Source organism: Parambassis ranga, chromosome 17 (assembly GCF_900634625.1).
Source record: "Parambassis ranga chromosome 17, fParRan2.1, whole genome shotgun sequence".
NCBI classification, from domain to species: Eukaryota; Metazoa; Chordata; class Actinopteri; family Ambassidae; genus Parambassis; species Parambassis ranga.
In genome coordinates, this window is record NC_041037.1 from 14,869,927 (window position 1) to 14,894,574 (window position 24,648).

General features: G+C 41.3%; 2 protein-coding genes across 3 annotated transcripts; one reads left to right on the forward strand and one right to left on the reverse strand.

The window, feature by feature from the left end:
• On the reverse strand, window positions 1-23,786 carry LOC114450309 (vasoactive intestinal polypeptide receptor-like). Of its 2 annotated transcripts, none has more exons than XM_028428331.1 (13): window positions 23,624-23,786; window positions 15,547-15,640; window positions 14,548-14,661; window positions 9,628-9,734; window positions 9,442-9,539; window positions 8,248-8,377; window positions 5,912-6,065; window positions 5,004-5,064; window positions 3,255-3,321; window positions 3,088-3,179; window positions 2,776-2,905; window positions 2,292-2,333; window positions 1-2,148 (listed from the first exon to the last, which is right to left on the reverse strand). In XM_028428331.1, the coding sequence occupies exons 1-13, from the start codon at window positions 23,633-23,635 to the stop codon at window positions 1,957-1,959; spliced, it is 1,293 nt and encodes a 430-aa protein (XP_028284132.1). In that variant the 5' UTR covers window positions 23,636-23,786; the 3' UTR covers window positions 1-1,956. The 2 variants fall into 2 exon arrangements, with proteins under 2 accessions (XP_028284132.1, XP_028284131.1); XM_028428330.1 differs by lacking the exon at window positions 23,624-23,786 and adding an exon at window positions 17,031-17,223.
• On the forward strand, window positions 23,058-24,645 carry mul3 (mitochondrial E3 ubiquitin protein ligase 3). The gene is made up of 5 exons (XM_028428332.1): window positions 23,058-23,178; window positions 23,279-23,403; window positions 23,479-23,566; window positions 23,648-23,768; window positions 23,853-24,645. The coding sequence occupies exons 2-5, from the start codon at window positions 23,287-23,289 to the stop codon at window positions 24,343-24,345; spliced, it is 819 nt and encodes a 272-aa protein (XP_028284133.1). The 5' UTR covers window positions 23,058-23,178; window positions 23,279-23,286; the 3' UTR covers window positions 24,346-24,645.
• The last annotated feature ends 3 nt before the right edge of the window (window positions 24,646-24,648 follow it).

Here is a 24,648-nt window from a genome sequence, read left to right on the forward strand (position 1 = left end):
CTGAACCATACTCCACAGTGCAAATTGTTTTATTTACCTTTTTTGTTCAATAACATCTTATAACTTGCTGCACATACTGTACAGTACACCATATCTGCTTCAAAACTTACAAACAGATGAGAGATACTTCGCCAACATCATATCGACATTACGCAAAAAAAAAAACCACAAGTGAGAGGAATGTAGTTTTAAATGTAAACATTGATTTCACCTTGACACCTGAGCACTAGAAGTATCACCATAATACACACCATATTGCAATTGTTTATCCATATTTTACATTATGTACATCATTAGCTGTGTGTGTGAGATTCAGTCTGAGGTACTCTCAGGCGGTTTTACTTCAGTTTTAGTTTTGACAAAACAAGAACAGAAAGAGAAACTGAAGTAAACACTGAAACCCAACATGACACTGTCGCCGCCTGAGGATGTGGCTCTTAATGCATGTCTGTTGTTCAACAGAACAGCAGTTGATATTGTTTACATTATATTTACAGTCAGTATACAGCCAGGAAAGCAGCAGGCCAACAGGGTCCCTGTAAGTTTAGCTAAGTTTGTTATTTGGTAACAAACAGTCTAGAATCATGTGTTATTGTTAAATATTTTATAGGTCTGGCATGTTATTTTCACACACTAGTGTGAGGATCTCAAGACCTCACCTGTGACCTAATAGCCTGTCCACTTCCTGCCCTCTTTCAGAACTTTTATCTATGTGCCTATTGAATACACATACAACACATAAGCATTTCACTTTTTAAAGTAAAATATAATCAACTTTTAATACAAGAGCACAATAAGTATGCCTTTTTCAAATGCCATAGCAGACCTGACCTAATGTGACATTACAATGACACAATCATGTTTAAATCAAAGTACTGATGGCACTAGTGGAAACTGAAGTGATCAATAAAACCTTTGATGAAATACAATTCATCCCGAGGGGAACATGAACTCAGTGCCTGAGCTAAATCTAATTCTGACATTATTTGCTGTGACATCTTTACTTTAAACCACCGTCCCCTATCAAATCACTGATCAGTGTAAAAATGTGTGTTTACTCCAACAAAAACCTGCTGGTGGTGCTGGATAGAATAAATAGGGAAAATAAAAGAGTATTAACAGCAGATGACATGAGCGTTCCATGCAATCCAGTTAATGGCAGTTAGTTATTGTTTCCATATTTATTTACAGTTGTTGTGTATTGTGGACTAATGGAATACATCTGGTCCTTCTATGAAGCACTCAGACCAAGCTAAAAGCCTCTGTAATCTCAGATAAATTTCACAAGCTGCAGCTCCGGTCTCTCCTCTGGAATGTTAGCTGGCAGTAGGTCGGGAGAGTCTACCGTACACTCCGTATAAAGCTGTCATAACAAGGACGGGAAGGTCCTGGTCAGGCTATAGATTCCTCCTTTGTGACAGCCTCACACTCATTAATGCTGTTACCACTGGTCCCCTTTGCAACATTGGCTATTAGGTTAAGTGGTTGGAGTCCTGGTGTGTTAATAAACATCATGATATCTATAGAATGCAGCTTGTCTCTGTATGTTGCCTGGCATCCATTTAATTCGCCTCAGTGACTGCAACGGTTATGGAGAGAAAAAGCCAGTTCAGGCTGACTCATCATGTGATCTCAGAAGAGCAGTACAATGCAGTACAGACTAATCTGTTTGCCTTTACTGGCCTTTATGTAAATATCAGATGCCTCATAGTCAAACTCCAGTAGCATGAAAGTTCTCTCTAAGCCTTTCTGCTTATTATTTAACCCTTTCATTAGGAAGTGGCACTTCCACGCTGGCTGATGGATAAAGTTACAACAAACTAAATTATCCTTAGTATTTTAATGTCATACTACCCTTCAGAAACCCGCATTTACTATGTTGCAATAGTGCATACAAGCCACATGTTCAGTAGGTGATGATAAAAAAACAAGATGAGATGCAAGTTAAGATGGGTTTCAGATGGCAGAGAGGTGCTCCTGACAAGCGGACGCCCGGCGCGTCGTGGGGCTGCATTTGGTCAACATGGTGATCTGGGTGCTAAAGTTGTTGCCGTTGCTCCCTATGGAGGGATGCTGGTACTTAGTGTCAGCACCCAGGAACCTCTGCAGCATCCACCTGCGCCACTTACGCTTAATCTCTGACTGCACCTGCAGGAGAAGCAGAGAGGGTAGACAAACAGGATGAGGCAGGGCTGTTAAGAGTGCACGACACACAGGAGGGTGAGGTAAAATGAGATTTAGAAAGGTGAAAGGGATGGCAAACATCTTATTTGATCTTTGGATTTACTCACCTCTCCGTTTAGGAAGCAGTACAAGACTGCAACAACAAAGCCCTGTTGAGGAGAAAAGCAGATAAAGAAGATAGCACAGCTGGGGAAACACTTAAAATATTTGTGTATGAATAATGAGAGTGAGATTATGACTAGCTTCAAGCTCAGACAGGAGGTTTATTATTTAGATCTCTGGGAATTTTTCCCAGGACATATCATTCTGAGCTAAAATGGCCGTAAATTAAGAATACTTTCCGTTGCCATATTTCCATCATTACACTCTGCTCCTAGCGTTTACAATCAATCTAATATTCAGCAAACTCATTAATCAAACAAAATTAAATGTCGGCCAAACTAACAATTTGTTTGTTTAAACCGGTTTGCTCTTTATAAAGTTTCACACTTATGGCACCAGATCTGTATATAACATAATAATGCAATGCTGAACACAAGTGATCTGTGCGTTTTAAGTCTGAAAGCTCTGATGCAAAAAAAGGGAGATCACCTGAAATGAGCCCAGGATAAGATCGAAGACCATCCTGACAGGTGAGTTGAAGTGGTCGGGGATGAAGGCAAAAATGATGTAGTTTATGCCAAAGAGAGGAATCAGCAACAGTGTGGATTTAGCCAGTCTCCTATAGCATTTGGAAAGAAACGAGAAAAAAACTAGTGTTCGCTTCAACAAAAGACAGGGTCAAGGTTATATTTGTCACTGTGCAAGAGCTGTTGCTCAACACCAAAACTCAAAGCCTGATAAGGAGCGATGTAAACACACGCTTATGATAGAGATGTTGACATTTTTGCAGCAAAAACATACGAGTACTGATTGGATTCCTTTCTCCCGATGTCAGGGCAGTTCATCTTCTGTCGCAAAATCCAGATTATACAAATGAAGAGGAAAAAGTTCACCTGCCATGAGGGGAAGCAGGCTGGTTAATATTGCACAATGCAGAGCTGTGTGTGAAATGTTACTAAGAGACTCACAAGTATGGTGAATAAAATGGGTGTTTTGATGATCCACCAGGGACTGTCATCGATTATGTCCCAGCATCTGTAACAAGTTAAAAGAGGTTCAAGTTTCTGACAAATAAATTAACGCTGTAGCTTCTGAGCTAATTATTTTAACCACACACCATCATCGTCATCATCATGAATTCCACTGCAGTCGAATGCTCTGCTCTCGTGGTGCAGATAGAATTTGACATAGTGATACTTTCAAAACTAACATTTGTGTTCTAAGATCAAGTGTAATATAAAAGAACTGATATCAAACTCAGACATTAACCATTTGTGAAAGTGTTTGCTTCCAACGATACGAATACAGAAGCTCTTACCCTGATACCACACACACAGACTAACAGGCACCATAACGGCTTCTTACTTGCTTACTTACTTCTTAACTTGTTTGCACCGCTTGCAAATTGCTTCATACTTGACCAATAAAGCTGTTTTTGATCCTCGAAAAAGTCCTCAACTGCCATCCATCACCATGTGGTGAACACGGTCCATGTTTTCTTGGGTCATATTCAAGTCTCTCCCCACACCTCTTGAATTAAGCTGCCCACTTTTGCATGATTGATAAAGCTAAAGCACCATCCCCTTAATCTAGCTACCATGTGGGCATGAATTAAGGGATGGCCGCTGTTTCTGAAGAAATTTGATAACAACACGGCACCAAATGTTACCCAAGTCCTGACTTACTTATCCAGTGTGGCTTCATATTAAAGGAACCAATGCAGTGAGTATCAGGGTCCCCTCATTCTTAAAGCTACAGCATGTCTTGTTATTTAGAGTTCTTAAAATGCATATGCCAGGGGAATAAATAAAATGGTTATATAAAGCTATATAGCTAATAAATAACAATTTAATTTTCTTTTGAAGATCAAAGTGAGGTGTGTGACCCTGGGAACAACTTACATCAATAAAACATTTCTCAATCATAATATTACGGCTGTTATAATATGCTGTATTTTTATTTCCATTTTACTCTGTAAGCAACAACTAAACGGTGACCAATCAGCAAGCGGCAGGTCTTATAACAGGTCTTGATAACCAGTACTGGCGAAGTGCTCATTCCTTCTCATTTATCATTTTTTCCTTGAAAGCCGATTCTCTGTATAATCTGGATGTCACGGTCACTGGTTATTTTAACATTATTTATTTACTTATTTATTTATTTAGCAGTGTTTTGGTTGCTTCCTGTTTTATTTTGAAAGTCTAGTTTCCTTGTGTGTCTGTGTTTTACTTCCTCCTGTTTTCCCTCCTTGTTGATTAGCCGCCCCGCCCTGATTGTCTTCACCTGTGTCCTGTTAACCTCGTGTATTTAGGTCTTTGTGCTTCGTGTTGTGTTTCCTGCCATGTATTCATCTTATTGTTTCACGGTTTACATTTTGGACTCTAACACAAAACACTGGAGCATCAGAGGCCTTTTTTTAAAGACACCCTGACTGTTCTGAGAGTTTTACCTTATAAGCCTAATCAACATTTTGTATACTCATATGTAATGGATTGTACATATTGCACACTCCAGCTTTGAACTCCATCCTTTGCTTTAACTGTCCAACAAAAAACAAATAATCTTTTTTTTTTAAATAGATAAATATTCGGATCTTCAGACACATTACTCCTTGTAGCCAAAACTAAACCGACTTCCATCTATCTTACTAAGACTAGTAATTTAGATAACTTCACTTTAATCAGCTCTTTAAAAACAAAAACAAATGCTGGACTCACCCGGTATGATTTAAAGACGCCTTTGTAATCACCCACGCTGAGATAAAGACGCTTGGAGCCCCTACAAACCAGAAACATAAACAGAATTAGCAGTGAGTTATTTTAACAGCAAAATAATCTCTAATCTCTGATTATCAATTATGTCCACTGTGTTCAAACAAAACACTGCACAAGCAAATAAGTGGATGAACCTGGAGCATGTGTACACTTCATAAACAAAGCAACATTACATTTTGGTTATCGTTTTTAACAGGACACATATGTGCTTTGTGCTAATATTGGCTCATCCTGGGCATCTACAGGAAAGTGGCAGGCTTGTTTCCAGTTTCCTGCTGGCAGACGCAACATTTCAGGCCTGTTTACAAAGTCTCTTTATGGTGTTATATAAAAAAAAAAAACATTAGAAATATTGAATATACATTTCAAAGGACTGAAAATCAAAAATATTATTATGAGTGTAGAGCCAAAATATTTTGAGATGAAAGGCTCAGGCACTTTTTCAGTATGAATAAATGTATTTTGACGTTGCCGCTAAATAGAAAGCATCTAACTGTTAAGCCAACTTATTTGATCTCACAGTTGAGGAAGGAGTTCATTTTATTCATATATTATATCTGCTAAAGCTGTTTTCCAATCAAAAGCATGGCAGGACTCTCAGACTGAATTAAAAAGAGCGGAGTGCCAGCTGCCTGCCGCTCCTAACCTGAGTAAGATTCATTCATATGCAGATGGAACACTCGGGATTTTCCTGAAGCAGCTGCATGTAGTAATCTCTCTTATAAATTCATTTACATGTCATCATATGTGTTGTGGCTGTTGTAGTAAAGACTGAACACGACATCCAGGTTGCTTTATGATTGCGTTAGATGAATTCTGGACAGATAAAGAACACAGGACGTAGTGCGTACCCCAACCGATCAGGATGTACCACCAGAAGTATTTCCTCTCGGAGAAGAAGGACACGGCTAACAGGGCGTGAAGATAGAGGCCCTCCACCAGCAGCCAGAAGTAACTCGCCATGATCCCATAATGGAAGAAGATCACCACTGCCTTGCAGCCCACCTACAAGATGTGACAGTAGCTTGTGAATGTAGTAGATAATGGAGAAAGAGCATAAAAATCATTGCATAGACTTTTCTTAAGTCAATCTGGAGATATCATAGAGATACATAACATTACTGGCCCTCCGATGTTTAGCACTTTTACACCAGTGTTCCTCACAGCTGTACAGTACATGCACGGTGAAGCTGTCATGAGCATCCTGCCTCAGTATGTCCTGTTCCTGTGTACCTGTGACCCCCGTCCTCACATTCCCTCCGCTCCTGCATGTGGACAGCCTCTCTTTCATTAAAGGTTTCCTTCTGTTCTGATGTCGACATCCATGTTCGTTTCCTGTTTGTCATCTCCTCTTCACATTTCCAGTGTAAGTAAATGCCACTGGGTCCAAATTAATAATCCTATAGCAGCTTCTATGTGATTCCTTTGATAGTCTGAAAGCTCCTCACAGCCCTGTAGGGAGTCGCTGGTGGGTCACAGACAGATGGTGAGTATAGCCCCCTGATCCATAATACACCTGCTATGTGCTGTGAACATATACCACTGCTGTTTACATCATAATGTTTACTGGTTGCACATCACATCAATTTCATTCTGTTATCCCAGCATTGACTGCACACTGTGGGTGGGGGAGGAATTATATTTCAATCATGTATATGTCCTGTACATACGGCAAAACTGTGGGTAAAGTTACTGCACTGGGTATAGTGCTTTATTTGCTAACCTTAGTTACCTTAAAGGTAGGGTAGGAGAAAACTCAGTGAGAGTCAGCCAGATTTTGAAAGTAAACACACGCCCCTTTCTCTCGGAGCTTACCCCGAAGCCACGCCTCCCAACCAGTCTGTGACTTCTGCCATCATGAGCAGGAAGAGAGTGACAACCAGCCAATACTCCGCGCAGGGTCCACCCGGAGGATTGGCTGATGTTTTTAGCATTTTGTAGCTTCCACAGATGATTCATATTCTTCGTTTTAAAGCTGAACTGCCGAACTAATCGGTTGCTATCGGACTGTAAAGAGAAGTTACACTAATTTAACAAGAAGTGCATCAGAATGAAATCTCCTGCCCTACCTTTAAGCTACTGCACACACCAGACTGGAGATATAACACCTGAGAGTGTATTCATTCCAGCCAATATATTGTCACTTTTAAGTCTCTGGTAAAAACTGTATTATAGTTCTGTAAAGACGGGGGCAACATGAGAGGAAATTTAACAGAATTGTTCCAAGGAACAGAGGTCAGGTTTACAAACATGGGACTGGCTTCCTCAGTCATGCACACTTCTGGCCTCTTTCTGCCATAAAAGTATTATCAGACATTAAACAGAGACGGAAGGTTTAACACAGCCTCTGTTCCACTAACCTCTGCTTCGGGTTAACAAGCATCTACTAGAGCGCTTGCGACACATGTACATGCATCATTGAACTTGATTTCTTTTTACACTTCTTAGATGTTCTCTGGTTCTGTAGAAGTCCTTCACATACACTAGTCTCAATATTTAAAAGTGGTGGAGTTTCCCCTTGAGTGTGTGTTTTTTTTTTCTTTGTTTAGAGAACATTTGGGAGATTCAGCAGCTGTGTTTGGTTCAGGACCCTGAGGAGGAAACATCTGAATTCGGCACTCAGAGGTAGTAAAGCGGCTGATTTACAGTCTGCTGATCTAATCCACTCTGGTAATAAAGCAGTGGATTCAGCTGGCGCACAATCTGAGACGACGATACTGACGTTGGTGACTTGATCAATCAAATGTTTATTTGAAACTGTACCAGGAGCTTATCTAACTTGTCTATCTTAGTACTCACTGTATAGCGCTCTAGCCAAGATCGTATTGTGGAGATAAACTGGTCTCAGAATTATGAATGTGATTTATTGACAGAGCTCTCGGCAGTTTAAGCTTAATGTTCAGCAAACAGGAACTCTCACAACATCCTGCTGGTCAGATGAATGGGGAAACGTTAAGCAGACAGGACTTGGCAAACACTGCTACACCCAGAATGTTAAATAATAATAAACTCAGACACAATGCATTTAAGTGGTTAAAACCTGGGAGACGACTTCAGCTGTACGGGCTGAAAGTAGCAGCTGATAACCAGGATGCAGTTTCTCTATACTTAGAGAAGTAAATCAATAATATGTATGAATTCCCATGTTGGCAGGAGGGAGCAGAGCCGAGAACAGCAGAGTACTCACAGACGACTGGCAATTATCCGTCTCGCCGACATCATACAGGACAACGTCCTTGATGAAAACAGTCACAGCTTTCAGAATGAGAGACACAAACAGATGCATGTGGATGTAGTTTCTTGTGCAGCGTAGCTTCCTGTAAGAAAACACAACATTTAAAATGAAAGAATCATAATTTTCCTCATGAATTCCTTAAAAACAATAATATATTTACAGGGATTAATAAAGTTAATCTTTAACTTCATTTTAAGAGTTGACCTCCTGGAAATAATCTGATAAAATGTGTGGTAAACACACAACCTTTGGATAAATATCAAGAAAATGTTCCTAAGAAACTTCACTAACTCTCTTTAGAACTGCATGTAGCAGAGCAGAGCAGCCATTATAAAGCACTTACTGTATATGCCTCCTGCTGCAATGCTCCTACTGTGCTATTATCTAAATGTCATGCTGCACACTGTCCATATATGTATGTGTATATATACACACACATGTATTTATATTTATAAAGAAGAAATATTAAAAAAAAAACTCAAGCAAACAAGAACAAACAAGGCTTTTTGCAGGAACAATGTCACTGATGTAACCTCTCCTCTGGGTGTTTTTAAACAAATGCCTTCCCCGTGCGCTGATGACTTGGGCTGGATGTTGTAAACTCATCTCAGCAGCATGGGTGTGATGACACACAGCATCAACCAGCTGCCTGAACGCTGCGTCTGCGCAGCTGAAATGAACAGCGAACCGCTGTCCACATCCTGCACCCTTCACCGCTCCAGTGTGCGAGGCGAGCCAATGGCATTTCATTACCCCATGGAGTAAACACATGCCTTGTTGTTGTTGTTGAGCCTGTAACGCGTAAACAGACGAACCAACTCAACAGAGGAGGCTGTTTATAAGAAGCTGTACACCAGCTACTTGCTCATCAGTGTTTTCTCTGCAACCCCAACATTAAAGAAGGTCAAGAAAGGGAAAAAAACACCTAAGCCATCTAAGTGCTTTGGCTTATAGTGTGTGTTGACATAATATTGAATTCTGGTGACTCAGTCCACAAAATCTGTCAACATCACTGTGTGAAAAACACTGTAAGAGCTCTATAAAACACAGGAGGTCGACAGGCTTTTATTGCTCTAAATGACAGGAAAAGTAGTGGGATTGTCCTGATGTGGGGTCATTAAGCAGCTTTTTGATGAATCTCCTTACCGAAAGAGACAGAGTATGACGATGGCAGCTGTCAGAGAAATGAGTGACACACTGTGACCGATGGTGTAGCCCACTTTGATAGCGTCGAGGAACTCTCCCTGAAAAACCACATTTCATTACACTTAGCAGAAACAACGAAGCCACATAAAACTGGAGGAGTTTCAGCGCTCTGGTTCTTATACTGACTGCATTATCTTCCATGGTGCTGTTGGGATTGTATCCACAGTCCATTATGTAGGAGTCTAAGCTGATAGGGGTCCAACCATCCACAGTGCAGGTCTTTGACAGGTTACCTGTTGAGAGGGGAGAGCTGAATCCTATGGCAACACACCACTGTGGCAGATTCAGTGTCTGAAATACTGTAAGGTGCAGTGTGTGTGTGTGTGTGTGTGTGTTTGAAGAGCTGTATAAGCTGCAAGGCAAAACTACCCCTTACTCTCACTTAATGATGACATGCTGAGATGTATGTGTCTCGCTGGAATACCCCCAGATGCTAAAAGGAAATGGAAGGAATGACTGAAGGGGATCAGTCGTCCAACTGGCTCAGAGATCCAGAGACAGTTCCCATGTGCATTTGCCTCCATCTGTTTCTTAATTACTCTCAGGCTACACACACACACACACACACACACACACGGCAGGAGGTCAACAGTCAAACCGAGATATTTTTACTTTGGCTTGCCTGCGAGGGGCAGAGGTGAAAGGTCCAAGTGCAATAAACTGATCATTAAGAGGAGATCAGACAAGCTGAGTGGGGCTGTGTAGAGAAGAGTGCTTGAGAGCTCGACGGTATAAAGTGCAGTGTATTTGAGAAAGTACTGTGAATGTGCACTCAATAAATTAAAACAAAGTACAGCACACTTTAGCTCAGAAGAGCGGCGCTTTGCAGAGCACACACAAGCCCAGCAGCTCAGTCTCTGCAGAATGGAGTATAGTATGCTATAAGCAGACAGAGCTCTCTAATACATCCCGGCCAATTAGTGTAGAGCTCAGTTCTATCGCTGCAGAGTGGAGTACGACACAGGGACGACAGGTTAGCAGATAAAAGAGCTCTGTATGGTGAAGGACAACAGAGCTTAGAAGAGGAAGGCAGAACCCGAGTACAGCAGAGGAAGGCTGTTTAGCACACACAGGTCACCACAGAGCTTTTAAGTGGAGAGCTCAGAGGTCTGTGGCAACAAGCAGCACAGATTAAAAAGACTTTAACAAATAAACCAAGTAAACCCATCCATCCTTACAGCCCATTAGATCACCAGTCTATGCAGTTCCCCCCACATTTAAATGTAATTATACTGAGTGCTATTAAAAATATTATTATTATTATTCAAATTGACTTATTGCTCATTTTACTACATTTACAAAATGACCAGACAACACTTCATAATGTTTTAAGAGCTATTTCATTAACACACACACACACAAAGTCAAATGTAGACCTTTAAAAAAACCTGTTTTTGCAACATCCATGAGGCGTATCTTATACTGTGGAAGCACAAACTGATAAGTTTTAGATTTTGTTCAGTGTAATATTTATTTGCAGCATTTCCTCATCTCACTTCCTTTCATTAAAGATAGGAAATTAATCCGTGCACTGAATGCTGCTGTAGCAATCAAAATGTAGGACATTCCTCACATTGCCCAACTGTATCGTTCCTGATTCACTATCAAATCAAAGACCGAGTTGGGAAATGACCAACAATCAACAAAAGTCTTAGAATGTATTTGGAAGTAAAATGTGGTCCGCTCACAAATACCTGAGTGGCGTATTGCGGAGAAGACGGAGGCTTAGCCTCCTCAAACAGCATGACAGGACACAAAGGCGAAGATAAGCCCCTGCTGTTTCAGCCCATGCCACCACTGGATTTGGCTTGTTTGAGGGATTGCCAGAAGAATGCTTTCATCACCCCCCAAAACATGACTGCAAGGATTATCAGTGTCATGCATGACAATGAGGAGAGTCCAAACAAGTTCATCGCCCCATAATCGTTTTTATATTTCGAGGCTTTTCTGCTGGTGTTGTATCGTCAAATCCATTCTAATTATATCTTGGAGGGAGCTACGTGTTAGCTGCACATTATGGCACGTAGCCACCGGCAGACAGGTACTCTGTCACTCTGCCTGCAGGGAGACGCCTGCCTTGTTGAAAGAGATGAATAACTGTGTGTTTGTTTTCGACTCACTAAGGTAAAGGGTTCATGAGAATGCCAAACTCTATCTCAACTAAATTTATGACTTGGGCTCGTGACCTTTGTGGCGCCATGTTTCGTAATGCTTGTTTTTAATGTGTGAGGCTTATGAAATGAATGGCTCAGGATGTGTCAATAAGGTCTGTCTTTCACAGCGTGTTTGTGACAGTGAAGCTGAACTGACTTTGAGAAGTTTTCTATTTCTCTACCCTGAAATATTTATTTTTAAGTAACGTGGTGAAACTACACAAACAAGGCTGTTTTTTTCCCCTGTAACACTCACTAGATACAAGGTTCTCATCTGCAATGTTAATTTACAATGCACAGAATCCCAGGCCGTCCATCATCCCTTAATGAGGTCCTCCTTACATGACCCGAGAGCAGAGCAGGTTTACCAGCAGAGACCTGTGCTGATTAGTTGTTTTACTGCATAATTAATATCGTGTGTCATGTGTGTCAGTGCAGCCCAGGGGCCGTACTCACAAAGGTTCTAAGAATCCTCTCAGAGAGCTCTTATCTCTGACTAAAAAATCTTAGCTTAAAAGTGATTTAAGAACATTCTCAGAGCGACTCTGAGGAAGGAGAGAGTTTGATCTTAGCGAGGAGGCATGGCTGACAGAAAGGCAGAAAGGTCTATGGTACATGTTTTCTGTGTAGGCTTATCATTGATCTTGTGTTATAGATCTATTCTGTAAAATAAATGATCAAAATTAACAAATAACTTGAAAAAAGTCAAAATTCTTTCTGCATCTGTAGGTTTTAATAACTGTCATTCATAGGAGAATGTTTCTCCTCTCTGTCCTCTCTGTTTAAGGAACTCTTAAGAAAGTCCTCCTCTTAAATTTTTTCATCTTAAGACCTCTTTTACTGGCTGTTTTGTGAATCACTTTTATCTTTACTAGGATTTAGTCTTAATTATAAGAAGAAATTCTTAGAAAACGTCAGAATTCTTTCAATTTCACCACTAAGGGAAACTCTTAGCGCTAAGAATATTTGTGAATACGCTCCGCTGGTCTCTTCTCTTTCTTTTAAGGCCCTGTGCTTCATCCTGGTCCCTGCACAGTGGGAGCCTGTTGATCCTGTGAACCTTTGACATGCCAATGAAATATACCTCATCTACTCCACAAATCTGATCATTCTTCATCTGTCCCCTCTCTTTTCCCCAGAGTGCTATCCCCTTTCACGCCACACTATCTCTCATCTGGGTTGCATCACAGCTTCCCACACAACCCCGCTTCTCCGGACTGAGCCTTCAAAAGCTAATGATAAATCTTTGGTCTCTGGTTTCTGGTTTGAGCGCCTCTCATGTCCTGAGAACCGAAAACAAGTGTACCTGATTGGGAATACTCAAAAACAAGTGGGTGAATTTATATATTTGTCTGTTTAGCTGCTATATGGCGTGCTATTGCCATCGTCTAGTTGCTTTGAAAAAATAACATTCCAATAAGCTTAAAGGAGCCAAAACACTGAGCTGATGCCCCGCATATAAATAAACTGTGATGTTAAACAGAAACTTCAAAAAGACACAATCATGTTCTTACACTTAATTTAAATCTGCTACTTCATTAAAGTTTCATCAGGCTTCCAGTGGAAAGCGAGGCCTTTCTACCATCTGACTACAAATAAACAACTCCATCAAACTTACAGCATAATTACACTGAGGAGGCTCGGTGTGGTAATTAATGACAAATGGAGATATGCAGGAAAGTCAGCGGGGAATAATCTTAAGAACAACAGTTCAAACACACCGCAATTCATCCAGTAAATTCTCAGGCCAGTGCTTTTCCTTATACATAATTAGCACCACTCCCCTCTGAGGCTTTTCACGAATTAAAGAAGGACAAACAAACAGAATGTCTCTTTGATGGGTGGACAAATGGGAAGTTGCTTATCTCTGGCATCGCTGTGCCGTGTGTCTTAGGGTATATTCTTCATGATTCATGAGGTGGGGTGTACAACCTATGTGTGATCATGGGACGCTCTTAAATAGAGAGTACAATGATAGTGATTACAACAGCCAGAAAAGACAACAATAACAACAAAAAGGAGGTTAAATGAGGATAAAGAGAGCAGCGCCGCTGTTATTTTACTTGAGTATTGTCTACCAAACTCCCACTGCCATTAATAAGCCCTGATTTAATTTAAGTACTGACTCAGGGATGTGCCTGTACAGGATTTGCATAATGAGGTACTAATCATTAGTGTAATATTTATAAGCAGTTTAGGACCAATTTAGTCTTTAAAAATAACTTGGATGTACCTTTTTTGTTCTGTTTTTAATGCAGACTGGAACTGATTCATTAAACCAGGTTATAAACCACAGATTGATTCATTTTGAACACTGGGTGGCAGCACATCAAGGTGCACTTCACAGGGTTCATATGAGGAAGTGGTTTCATGTTTTCCATGTCCTCATGAGCCTGCAGGGGTTCACGTGGTGTAAAAAGTTTGTCACCTGGGACTGTAAATGCATTAACTCATTAGTCCTTTAAGAGGTAAAAAGAATGTTACTAATAGGTGGCGTTGTGTTAGCTTGAAGGTGATTAGATGGCACACGGGGGGGCCTCAGGGGATCACAGGTAACTACTAGCACAACATTAATGGTGTGATGGGTGTCAGTAATGTGTTACCAGGTTGCGTCTTTTTGCCACAAAACAAGATAAACCTGTGATGTTTGGAGCTTTGCAGCTAGCTTTCTATGACAGGCATCAAAGCAGGTATGTGCATGAGGTCTGCTGTACATGCCATGAGTAAATACTACCTGTAAAAGTTGGCATTTAAGTGTCATCACTTCAAGAAACAAATTTTCATCCAATGTTTTTGGAGGCACTGCTTTTTTCCTAACATTTTTCCAAGAGTGACTTCTCTTCTAACTCTGCAAACACACACACACAACCTATTTTGTAAACTTCATTCTTACGTGTGGCTGTATCCCTGGAGAAGTAGAAGAGATATTTGGGGCAAGGGATGGTAACCACCTCTCCAATATCAGCACTGGGCCAGCAGGTGATCTTGTCCCATGTTCCACTGCAACCTAACAGAGAGAAGATGATACAAATCAAACTGCAGACGACAAAACTGAATTTCTCACTTTGTTTTATCATCAGTCGACTGCAGTGACAAACAGCCTGAGGTGAAGGTGGAGCAGCACAGTTCCCATGGCAGCCAAAAACATTCAAGCTCAGGTCAGCTGTCATTGCAGCCCTGAGACTATAACAGCAGATGACCTGAGTTAACATTCTGCCACCATGACTAATAAAACAGCTCCTCGTCTTTGTTATACACTGTTATTTGAACTCAACAGATCTCTGTGTCTGTGGCTGCTCTCTGCATTGTACACCTGCACAACAATTCATCGCAATAACAAAGCATCTTTCCAGGCGGTAATTGTATCAACACTATGGAGATTTAATAGCATTTCCATCTAATGGAATCTATACCTTCCATATAATATATAAATAAAAAGGCTTAATGACTTTTGCATCTTGGGAAAATCAGCCTCATAACACCTCCAGTCAGACACAACAAGGCTCCAGTACAGTAATGTGTTGTGTGCCCCACTTAGCATCACGTAATTTAAACCTTGCCAACAATAAAATAACAAATCAGGCGAGCGAGTTTCATTACTGCACGCTCTCTGCTGTGGTTAATGCATATGAAGGATATTAGATTGTACTGACTTTCTTAGAAACTGAACCTGAGCATGTGTGACAAGAGGCTGGCACTAGGTGGAAAACAGTGCTCAACCATGCAGGGCTTAATCTAAAGCCAGAGGGCAGGTTTGAACAGCCTTTGTTGTCTTTAGAGCTTGTTGTGTCACTTCAATCAGTACTAGCGTTAACAAATTAAGACAGAATATATGCTAACGCCAGAACGAGGTCACGATAAACGCACACGCGCACACACACACACAACATACCTGTTGTTCTGTTCTCAATCTGAGCCTCACACATGTTCCTCTCCTTGTCTATTTCCTTCTTAATGTCACACATCTGACTCTGCATTGAAAGCACCTGTGGAGACAACACATCACATGTGGTTTCTGTACGATTCTTAGACCACAGGGACATTTTAAACTCTGTCAGCTGTTAGATGCATGCAAATGTTAGGTCTCAATGTGCAAAGTTTATGCAAAGTTTAAAACAATGTTGACAGTGGATACACACATTGAAAACAACATTACTGTATGTATTGTTGGGCAAAATGTTTGCAGTAATATGCATGTGTTTTAGTCATATATTAAACAGTTTTAGTATAATTCGGTCAGGTTAAGTGTAACTAAAGTGAATATTCCTCTGAGCTGTGTGTCTGTGTGATGTGGGAGGGATGCGTCAGACGTGACGTGTTTCAACATGAAGCTGAATCCTTCATGGTTTACCATCAGGTTTTACATGGACCCTATGCAGGACCAGATGATTTATTGCCCGTACTTAGCTGGATGAGTCTCCTCCTCTGTAGGAATTAATCAGACTGGTAGCATGTAGCTATTGTTAGCCCATATGACTCCAGCCTTTTTCCCCACACACAAGGTGACTCCCTCGATTAGGTTATGATTTATCTGAGTCCTCTGGCTCTACGTAGACTCTCCTGTGTACCTTCACCTGTTGGACTATGTGGTGTCAATGAAGGATCTGTGTTGCCATTAGCTGTGCGAGTTGGAGCAAACATGATCTTCATCAGATCATCATCATGATCCGTGTACCTGCATTCCAAAGCTGGAATATCAAGCTCCAGTGACACTGAGGAGCAGAAACGGCCCCTGAGGGTGCCACGGATGCAGACGTGTGGACCAGCCAGCGTGATGTTCATGGGGATTTGACCTCCAACTAAAAATTCCAGCATGATTCATACATGCTTCTCTACAGGAGACAGTTTGTGGATAAGGACGGTGGAGACCAGAGAGCACACAGAGACAGAGCAGACAATGGAGGACGTTGCCATGGTGCACTGCTGGGAGACCTTGTTGTTTCTCCCGGTAATTCACCTTAATCTTAGACATAAATAAAGCCATCAAGAGGGGGGAAGGGGGGGTATCAATATGAATGAGATTGAAAAACAATCCGTTTGGTCAGGTGTCATTTAAACAGATGCTGCCAGTGAGGAGAAGATGAACTTGGAGTGAGGGGAGACTCGTGTTAGGATGGGAGAGGAAGTTTCATTTACATTTTATATATTATATACATACATATATTTAATATATATAACCACACTAATCCATCTGCACCCCGTGGGAAGGACTGAGCTGCTCAGCCCCGCTGGGTCCTGTATCCATGTGTGCGCAACAACTTTTAAGCAACTTACTAAAAATCTACATGATCAGCTTTAAAATGACACATTAAGAGTACAAACGCGGCATGCGCACAACTTCCAACTCACAAGAAAAGTCAGTAAGTCACTACTTACGGGTTCCATCAGCAAGCAAGAGAAAAGGAGGACAATGCCTTTAGAAAATTTCACCAACATATCCTCCGCAAGAGTGAAAGAAGCGACACAGCAGACACAATCCACGGCAGGTTCGTGTGGCTTCCCTCGCAGCTTTTTGCGCGCTGAGTGGAAAGAAGTGTTCCGCTTCTGATGTCCTCCTCCCAGTTTTACCTTGACCAACCAACAAGTAACCAATGAAACATCATCGGTGAACGTAAGGAGATGAGGGCGTTAATGCGCGGAAGGCAGAAGGAGAGACGCAGTAATTCATAGAAAGACACATGCATTCCAGACACATGTGCTTTCTCTTCATATATAAAGAGGAACGGCTGGATCTGAGGGGCTTAAACGGTTGTCTCTACATTCACTAGAATATTAAAATATTCTATAACTATAGTTACTTATTTTCTAATAAAATCTTACTTTAATAAAGACTAGGAACAGTGGCCCCCAACCTTCAGGGCCCCTTAAAAAGTTGGGCTATCATTAGTTACAAATGATGGTACTTTTACTAAAGTATGTCCATACCTCTAACATGATCAACTGTTGTTCCACGCGTGAGTTTTTAAATGAAAATATGAGTGAAAGCAGATGAAACATCTTCCTAAAACAATGTATGCTGTTATTTTTCATACAGCCTGTTCATGTTCTTACATTACTCAAAGTGATTAATGACTTTAATTACATAGACTACTTCATCGTCTCACATTATTAGTGCATGTAATACTAAGATTGAATGTGACAAGTGCTACCTCACATTCTCTCTGTTGCTTTTTTTAAATAAAAAAAAATAGCAGAAAGTCAGTTTTCTGCAGTATACATTGGGTGTAAAGGCTATAAATAACATAAATCTGCAATGCAGTGAAGATACCAGAAGGTTGTAGTTCTCAAACTATTCCCAAATAAAGCAGCTATATGTCATTGGATGGAAATAGAGCATGGTAGGTCACAGCATGCTAACAATGTTAAAAATTCACCTGTTTTTTTGTATCATAGGTAACTCTGTTACTAGTGTTCTGTTAGGTTTTAAACACAGTGAGTTGTGCATTACTACCTAACATTATGGCACATAGCACATTCCTGCAGGAAGACGATAAAGTCTCAACAAAAACACATACATATATATTACATATAGGCTGGTAATATATGAATTCATGTTTGTCTGTCTGTCTGGTACATGCAGTAAATCTGTCTCTTTCACATGGTTCCTATAAGTAGCTACGGCTAACAGAGAGATAAGATAATGCTTCTGTATATGGTCAGTGATACATGGTGTGCACATCTATGTGGAAGTGGCTGTATGAGCTAATAAATCATCAATCTATCAGAAGCAATGTGGGAAGACTGAAAATGTTCTTACGCCATGAAACATGCAGTGTGTGTGTGTGTGTGTGTGACGAGGGCAGTGTGAAGAAATGAGAATAATGTCAGCCATGAGCAGCACATATCTCTGGCAGCAACAAACAGACCAAGGCCTTGTTTCAAATGCACTGACGTGGCACCAGCATGCGTTTTAGTAACTTTTGTCGGTGGGTCTGTGACTCACTGAGGCTTATGAAAAGCTTTGAAGGATGTCAGAATAACCTTCCACTGGAATAAAAGTCAAATGTTTGATGCTTTTGAGTCCTGCTAGGTAAATCTTTCTTTCAATTTCATGATTGACAATAAAGTTTTTTTTCCATTTTAGGTTTCCTGTGTTCAGCTCTGAAAATCCTGCTCTGCTTGTCATTTGTTAGAGATGTGATAAATAAATAGCAGCTAACTGTCAGTAGAGTGGTGATTACATCCACGCTGGCCGCTCCCCTATTCTGACAGCAGTGTTTTATTGCTGTCACAAAATTAAATTCTCATAAACCCCCTATCATAAAGATAATCTTTATTTCTTTGGTCAAAGGTTTCTTTTTCTCTTTTTTTTTTCTCAAATAGATGAATAAATCAACATGTACACATTTTTTTTTGGTGAGCCGCCTGCTTCAGTCTGTCTTCAGTAAAATGTAAAAGTGGGGTCATCGCGCAACAGTAAACATAATGACAATAAAAAATGTCTGATTTGCTATCATAAAAGCATTAACTGCTCAACATTAATGAGGGAATTACTTATTGCACACGATCTCTACGAAGACAACACACAGGCGCACAGGAGCTCCTCCTCACAAGCATCCTGTGAGGCTCAGTGAGAGTCTTCACTTGACCTACAAGCTGCCAGTCAACACCCCAGATACTTCCACAGAGGCTGTGAGGGTAATTATAAAGATGCATTGAACTCATTAAGCTGAAACGAAGATCAGAGAGTAAAATCATCTCCACAGCAGGGGAACCAAGAGCAATGTAAATCAGGCTGTGTGTGTGTGTGTTTGCTTTATGACCTGCTGAGACTCTAAATCATGAGAAAACAATGAGAGCAGAAGAACCATTTTGTTTTGTCAGAAAAATGTGACTGCAGCTGTAACGCGCTTCGATTTGTTTGTTAAATAGACTTTTTGTTTGTATTTCTGATGGGTTTTCTTTTCCCATTAATTATAAGAATGTCAGATTTTCTCCTCCATCATTTGTGAACCTCTAACACACTGTATGGGGAAATTGTGTGTTCAATATAATGCAGTTTCAGCTGTTTATGCTGTGAAATATCTGGTGTGTGTGTGTCTGGACTTCATTCATGGTCTCCATATGATAACAGTTACCACCGATCCCTTGACTTTCTTCTGTAGCGTCACCATGATGATTGTGTTTGTGCTTTCAAGGAATTATACACTGTAATGATTTACAGAGGGCCACTGTGAGACAGACCATGTGTGGGACTGCAGCTGCTTTAGTGAAGGAACGAGCAATAAATCAATAGAATATTAAGTCTGGGATTAGTGTAGTTTTGACCACTGGAGAGTTATTAAAAAATGTCAGTAAATCCTTTGAAGTCTTTCCAGTTTGTTTCAAACTCCAGATAATATATCAACAACTTTAAAGGATTAGGCAGAGAGTTTGATTTTAATTTCGGTCGTTGAAAATTAAAAGTCAGCATTGTCTGAGAAATGCTGGGCAGTCATCTGATATCTCCATCTCAAGGCTCTGACAAAAAAAATGAAAAGAATGGGTCTGGATGATCCTCATCTTGAAAGTGTCACCACAAAGATGAATAACACATCTACAGTTATCTAGAATAAACTCTAAAGAATCAATGTGTCAGCTTACTGTAGTGTGAAACTGCACTGCTCAAAAAATGAAAGGAACACTTAAAGAACACAGTGTAACTCCAAGTCAGTCACTCTTCTGTGACATCAGCCTGTCCAGTTAGGATCAAACTGACTGTGAATCAGTTTCAGCTGCTGTTGTGCAAATGGAACAGACAACAGGTGGAAATGAGGCAGTTATCAAGACAGCCCTATAAAGGAGAGGTTCTGCAGGTGCTGACCACAGACCATCTCTCTGCTCTCATCCTTTCTGCCTGATGTTTGATCACTTTTGCATTTGGTCAGTGCTCTCACCCCTAGAGGTAGCATGAGGCGGTGTCTACAACCCACACAAGCTGCTCAGGTAGTGCAGCTCATCCAGGATGGATCAATGAGAGCTGTGGCAAGAAGGTTTGCTGTGTCTGTCAGCACAGTGTCCAGGCATGGAGGAGATACCAGGAGACAGGCCAGTACACCAGGAGACATGGAGGGGGCCGTAGGAGGGCGACAACCCAGCAACAGGACTGCTACCTCCTCCTTTGTGCAAGGAGGAGCAGGAGGAGCACTGCCAGAGCCCTGCAACAGGACCTCCAGCAGGACACTGATATGCATGTTTCTGCTCAAACTGTCAGATACAGACTCCATGAGGGTGGTATGAGGGCCCGACATCCACAAGTGGGACTTGTTCTTACAGCCCAACACCTTGGGGGCGATTGGCATTTGACAGAGAACACCCGGATTGGCAGATTCACCATTGGCCCCTGTGCTCTTCACAGATGAGAGCAGGTTCACACTGAGCTCATATGACGGATGTGACAGAGTCTGGAGACGCCGTGGAGAACGTCCTGCTGCCTGCAACATCCTCCAGCATGACCGGTTTGGTGGTGGGTCAGTAATGGTGTGGGGAGGCATTTCTTTGGAGGGCCGCACAGCCCTCCATGTGCTAGCCAGAGGTACCCTGACTGCCATTAGGTGCCAGGATGAGATCCTCAGACCCATTGTGATACCATATGCTGGTGCAGTGGGCCCTGGGTTCCTTTTGATGCATGACAATGCTAGGCCTCATGTGGCTGAAGTGTGTCAGCCACATGAGGTTCCTGCATGATGAAGGCATTGATGCTATGGACTGTCCTGCCCATTCCCCAGATGGGGAACGTCCCCACTGGTGAAGATTCTTGACAAGACACTTGACACACTCAGACTGCTACATTACATAAGATGGAGCTCAGTGGTCACCATATTGACAATAATTATGGTATCATGCCAGCTATGGACCACATTTTAGAGGTCCGGGACGATGGTTTCTAAAAGTAGAGATCAGCATGTTCTAATGATTTTGAAGAACATCACCTAGCTATCACTGAGGGTTAATGCATCTTCAGAGAGCTGCAAGCATGAGGAGAATAGTTCAGCATAAACAGCCAGGCTTATTGCTGTGAAGCAGTGTGTCTTCTATCTGCTCTCACTCACCAGCAAGAAGAAAGGCCAGAAGGCTGTGTGCACATTTGAAACAAATATGAATGAATTCAAAGCTGTGAGAGTCAGAGAGGAGGATGCTGCTGTTATTATAGGAATACTAACGTAACATTAGCCGAAGAGGAGACGTTTTTTTTATTTTTTTGTCCTGATTCAATCATCTGAGCTGCATCAATCATTTTAAAATCCACTCCATCATTCACAGCTGCTGTGGCTGCAGGTAACTTGGTAACCTGTGCACATGCTGCTATCAGAGGAACTGATCAAGAGCAAGAATGCACATGTCAGGCTGAAATATAACAATAGGCAAACTGACGTCATTGCTGTGAAATGAATGGAATTTTGCTTGCAGTGGGTGGTCAAGGACAGATATATTGAAAAGGGAATGAAGAAAAGTCAAGTGACGACAAATCTGAATGAGCTTTAAGTGAAATGGACGGACAAAAGAAGCTTTAAATGAGAAGATTCTTTAGCTGTACTTCATGCCATCATCCATGTGGAGTCTCCTGAAACATTATGGAACCAAATGGACCCTCAGATGAATGCCTGATATATATTTTAATGTCCATCTCCCTTCTGTCTTCACTGACTGAACAAAACAGAACTGGAAACAATGAGTAAAGATAATATTCAAATGATGTGTCAAAATATGACCTTGCATGTAAAACAGGTGTATGTTCAATCAAATGATGTGTACAAGAAGAACAGGGAATTTCTATTTAGTATAAGCACAAAACGGGGAAGTTGGCAATGTGTGTGACGCTTTGCTTTATGATTCACGTGTGTATTATGTTGGTAGGTGCTGATCGGCACAAGTAAAACACAATCAGAGGATTAGCTGCTGAAGAGCTGAGTGTGCTTAAGGCCTCTCTGAGGGCCACGAGGTGATAGTACAGGGAATAAGAAATCCATAAAGCTGCTGCACAAACTGACGTCATGTAAGGACATGGATAAGTTATAGGCACATGCATCATTTAATGAGGTGGTGGAGCATGTTGTAAGTCTCATGACTCATGGCTACAAATCATCCCCATCATGGCTGCATCATCAGATTGACAGCACTGATTAGTTTCACACCTTGATAAGAAGAGGCAGTAAACATTTTAAATTAAATGGTGCTGGAGTTGAAGGAGGGGGGGGGGGGTCCCTAACACATCAGTGCTTTTAATTTTTTTTACCCTTACCAGAAAAAGTTTGTCCTATAAAAATGCATTCTTACTTTGTTTCAGTAGTTTTTTTTAATTATATATTTGTTCATTTTGCCCCCGTCACCTGATCAGAGGCACCTATGGTATGAATTTCTCATATCAACGCTGCCATCTAGTGGTTAAAAAGCGTATGACACTGCTTACATCTTATTGGCTGGTGAAAACGTGACGCAACGTATCAAACAAGGAAATGAAACCTACCGAAACCGAAGCTGTTGTATCCGATTTTTCAGACGAAATTATGAATGTTTGACCAGTTGACTTTTTAACTTTTAACCGGTGAGTTTGTTTCACTTCCCTGTCCTTTATGTTAAGACTGAATAGTTAGACATATATGAACCTGTGTTGCTCAAACTGTATCTCGTGTTTTTTATTGCAGGAACAGAAATGAGTGACTTTCCTGTAAACCCTCTGGTTTTGATTGGTATCGGGTCCAGCTTTGCTTTCTCCGGCCTGTTTTATCATTTATACCAAGAAAAGAAGGAAGAGCTAAAAAAATTAAAGGTAAGTGTGTTATTGTTACAAACTTCTGCCGCATGTATAGTTTAACAACAATTTAAACAGTTCTTCTTTTTATAGGAAATACCCCTTTTTAAACCAGATCAACAACTGGTCAAGGTACTGAGAGCAACGCCGCACAGGAGACTGCAATATGTTGCTGTTGAAGGTAGAAACTTAACATTTGAGTAAAGTTTTGAATAAGGTCCGTTTGTAGAGTACTTACAGCTTCCTTCATGTCTGTGTCAAGGTCTGGTCCAGGCAGACGGTGAACCTCTGGCCAGCCACTTTGTCCCACGATGCTTTGGTGTGATTCAGAAGATTGCAGTAGAAGAGCATTGGAAGTACTGGAACTCTCTCACCAGGACATGGTACATTCCTGTTAACAATACACACAATTGTCTATTCATCAGTCAGCTGTTTCTATTAATGACAAAACGACAACCTTCTTCCAGGAACTCTCGGACAACAAACAGGAAAGAGACCAACAACTCTGTGCCCTTCAGTCTGGTCAGCCCTGGTGCCTACATCAGTGATCTGTATGTGAAGGTGCAGAACCCTCTGGAGGCCTCTGGGTGCTTCCTGGAGAGGGTGCATTTCAAAGTGAGACATGCTGAGGAGGGCTTGGCGGGCATGGTGCTTGAAGGCCTGAGCGGAGAGAAACCGGTGGCAAAGGAGGAGAGTGAGGACCTGCTGCGGGTCGGGAGAGCTCTGACAGGGTTCGGAGAGGTGGTGCTGGAGGGAGGCCAGGTGATGAGGCTGCAGGCCCCACAGGACGGCCGCAAGTACATCTTGGTTCCCTCCGATCATAAGAGCTTCATAGACAGACACGAGGCATCAGCCAGCATGTGGAAGACACTGAGTGCTGTGACCGGACTCACAGGAGCGTCTGTTCTAGCCAATGTCATCTACAACTTAGTTAAAAAAGAGGACAACAGATCAAAGTAGGCCTGAAGAGGTGTATCCTGAAGAAGAGTCTTTTATACAAAAGGTTTATTTTTTTTCTTACTTGGATAAAATTAAAGTTTTGTTTTGATTGTAGCTAAGACTTCTACTGTGATTCTGTTTAGTCAAGATGTATTAAAACCCAGGTTTCCTGGAATTAATACTGTGAGTGAATAATCTACCTCTTTTCATTCAATCATTTTTACTGTACTCTGTGTACAATCAATCAGTATGCTTTTACAGTCTTCTTTAAACTCTGGTGCAGGCTAAATAAAGGCAGCAGTTTGATCCTGCGTGACACGATTC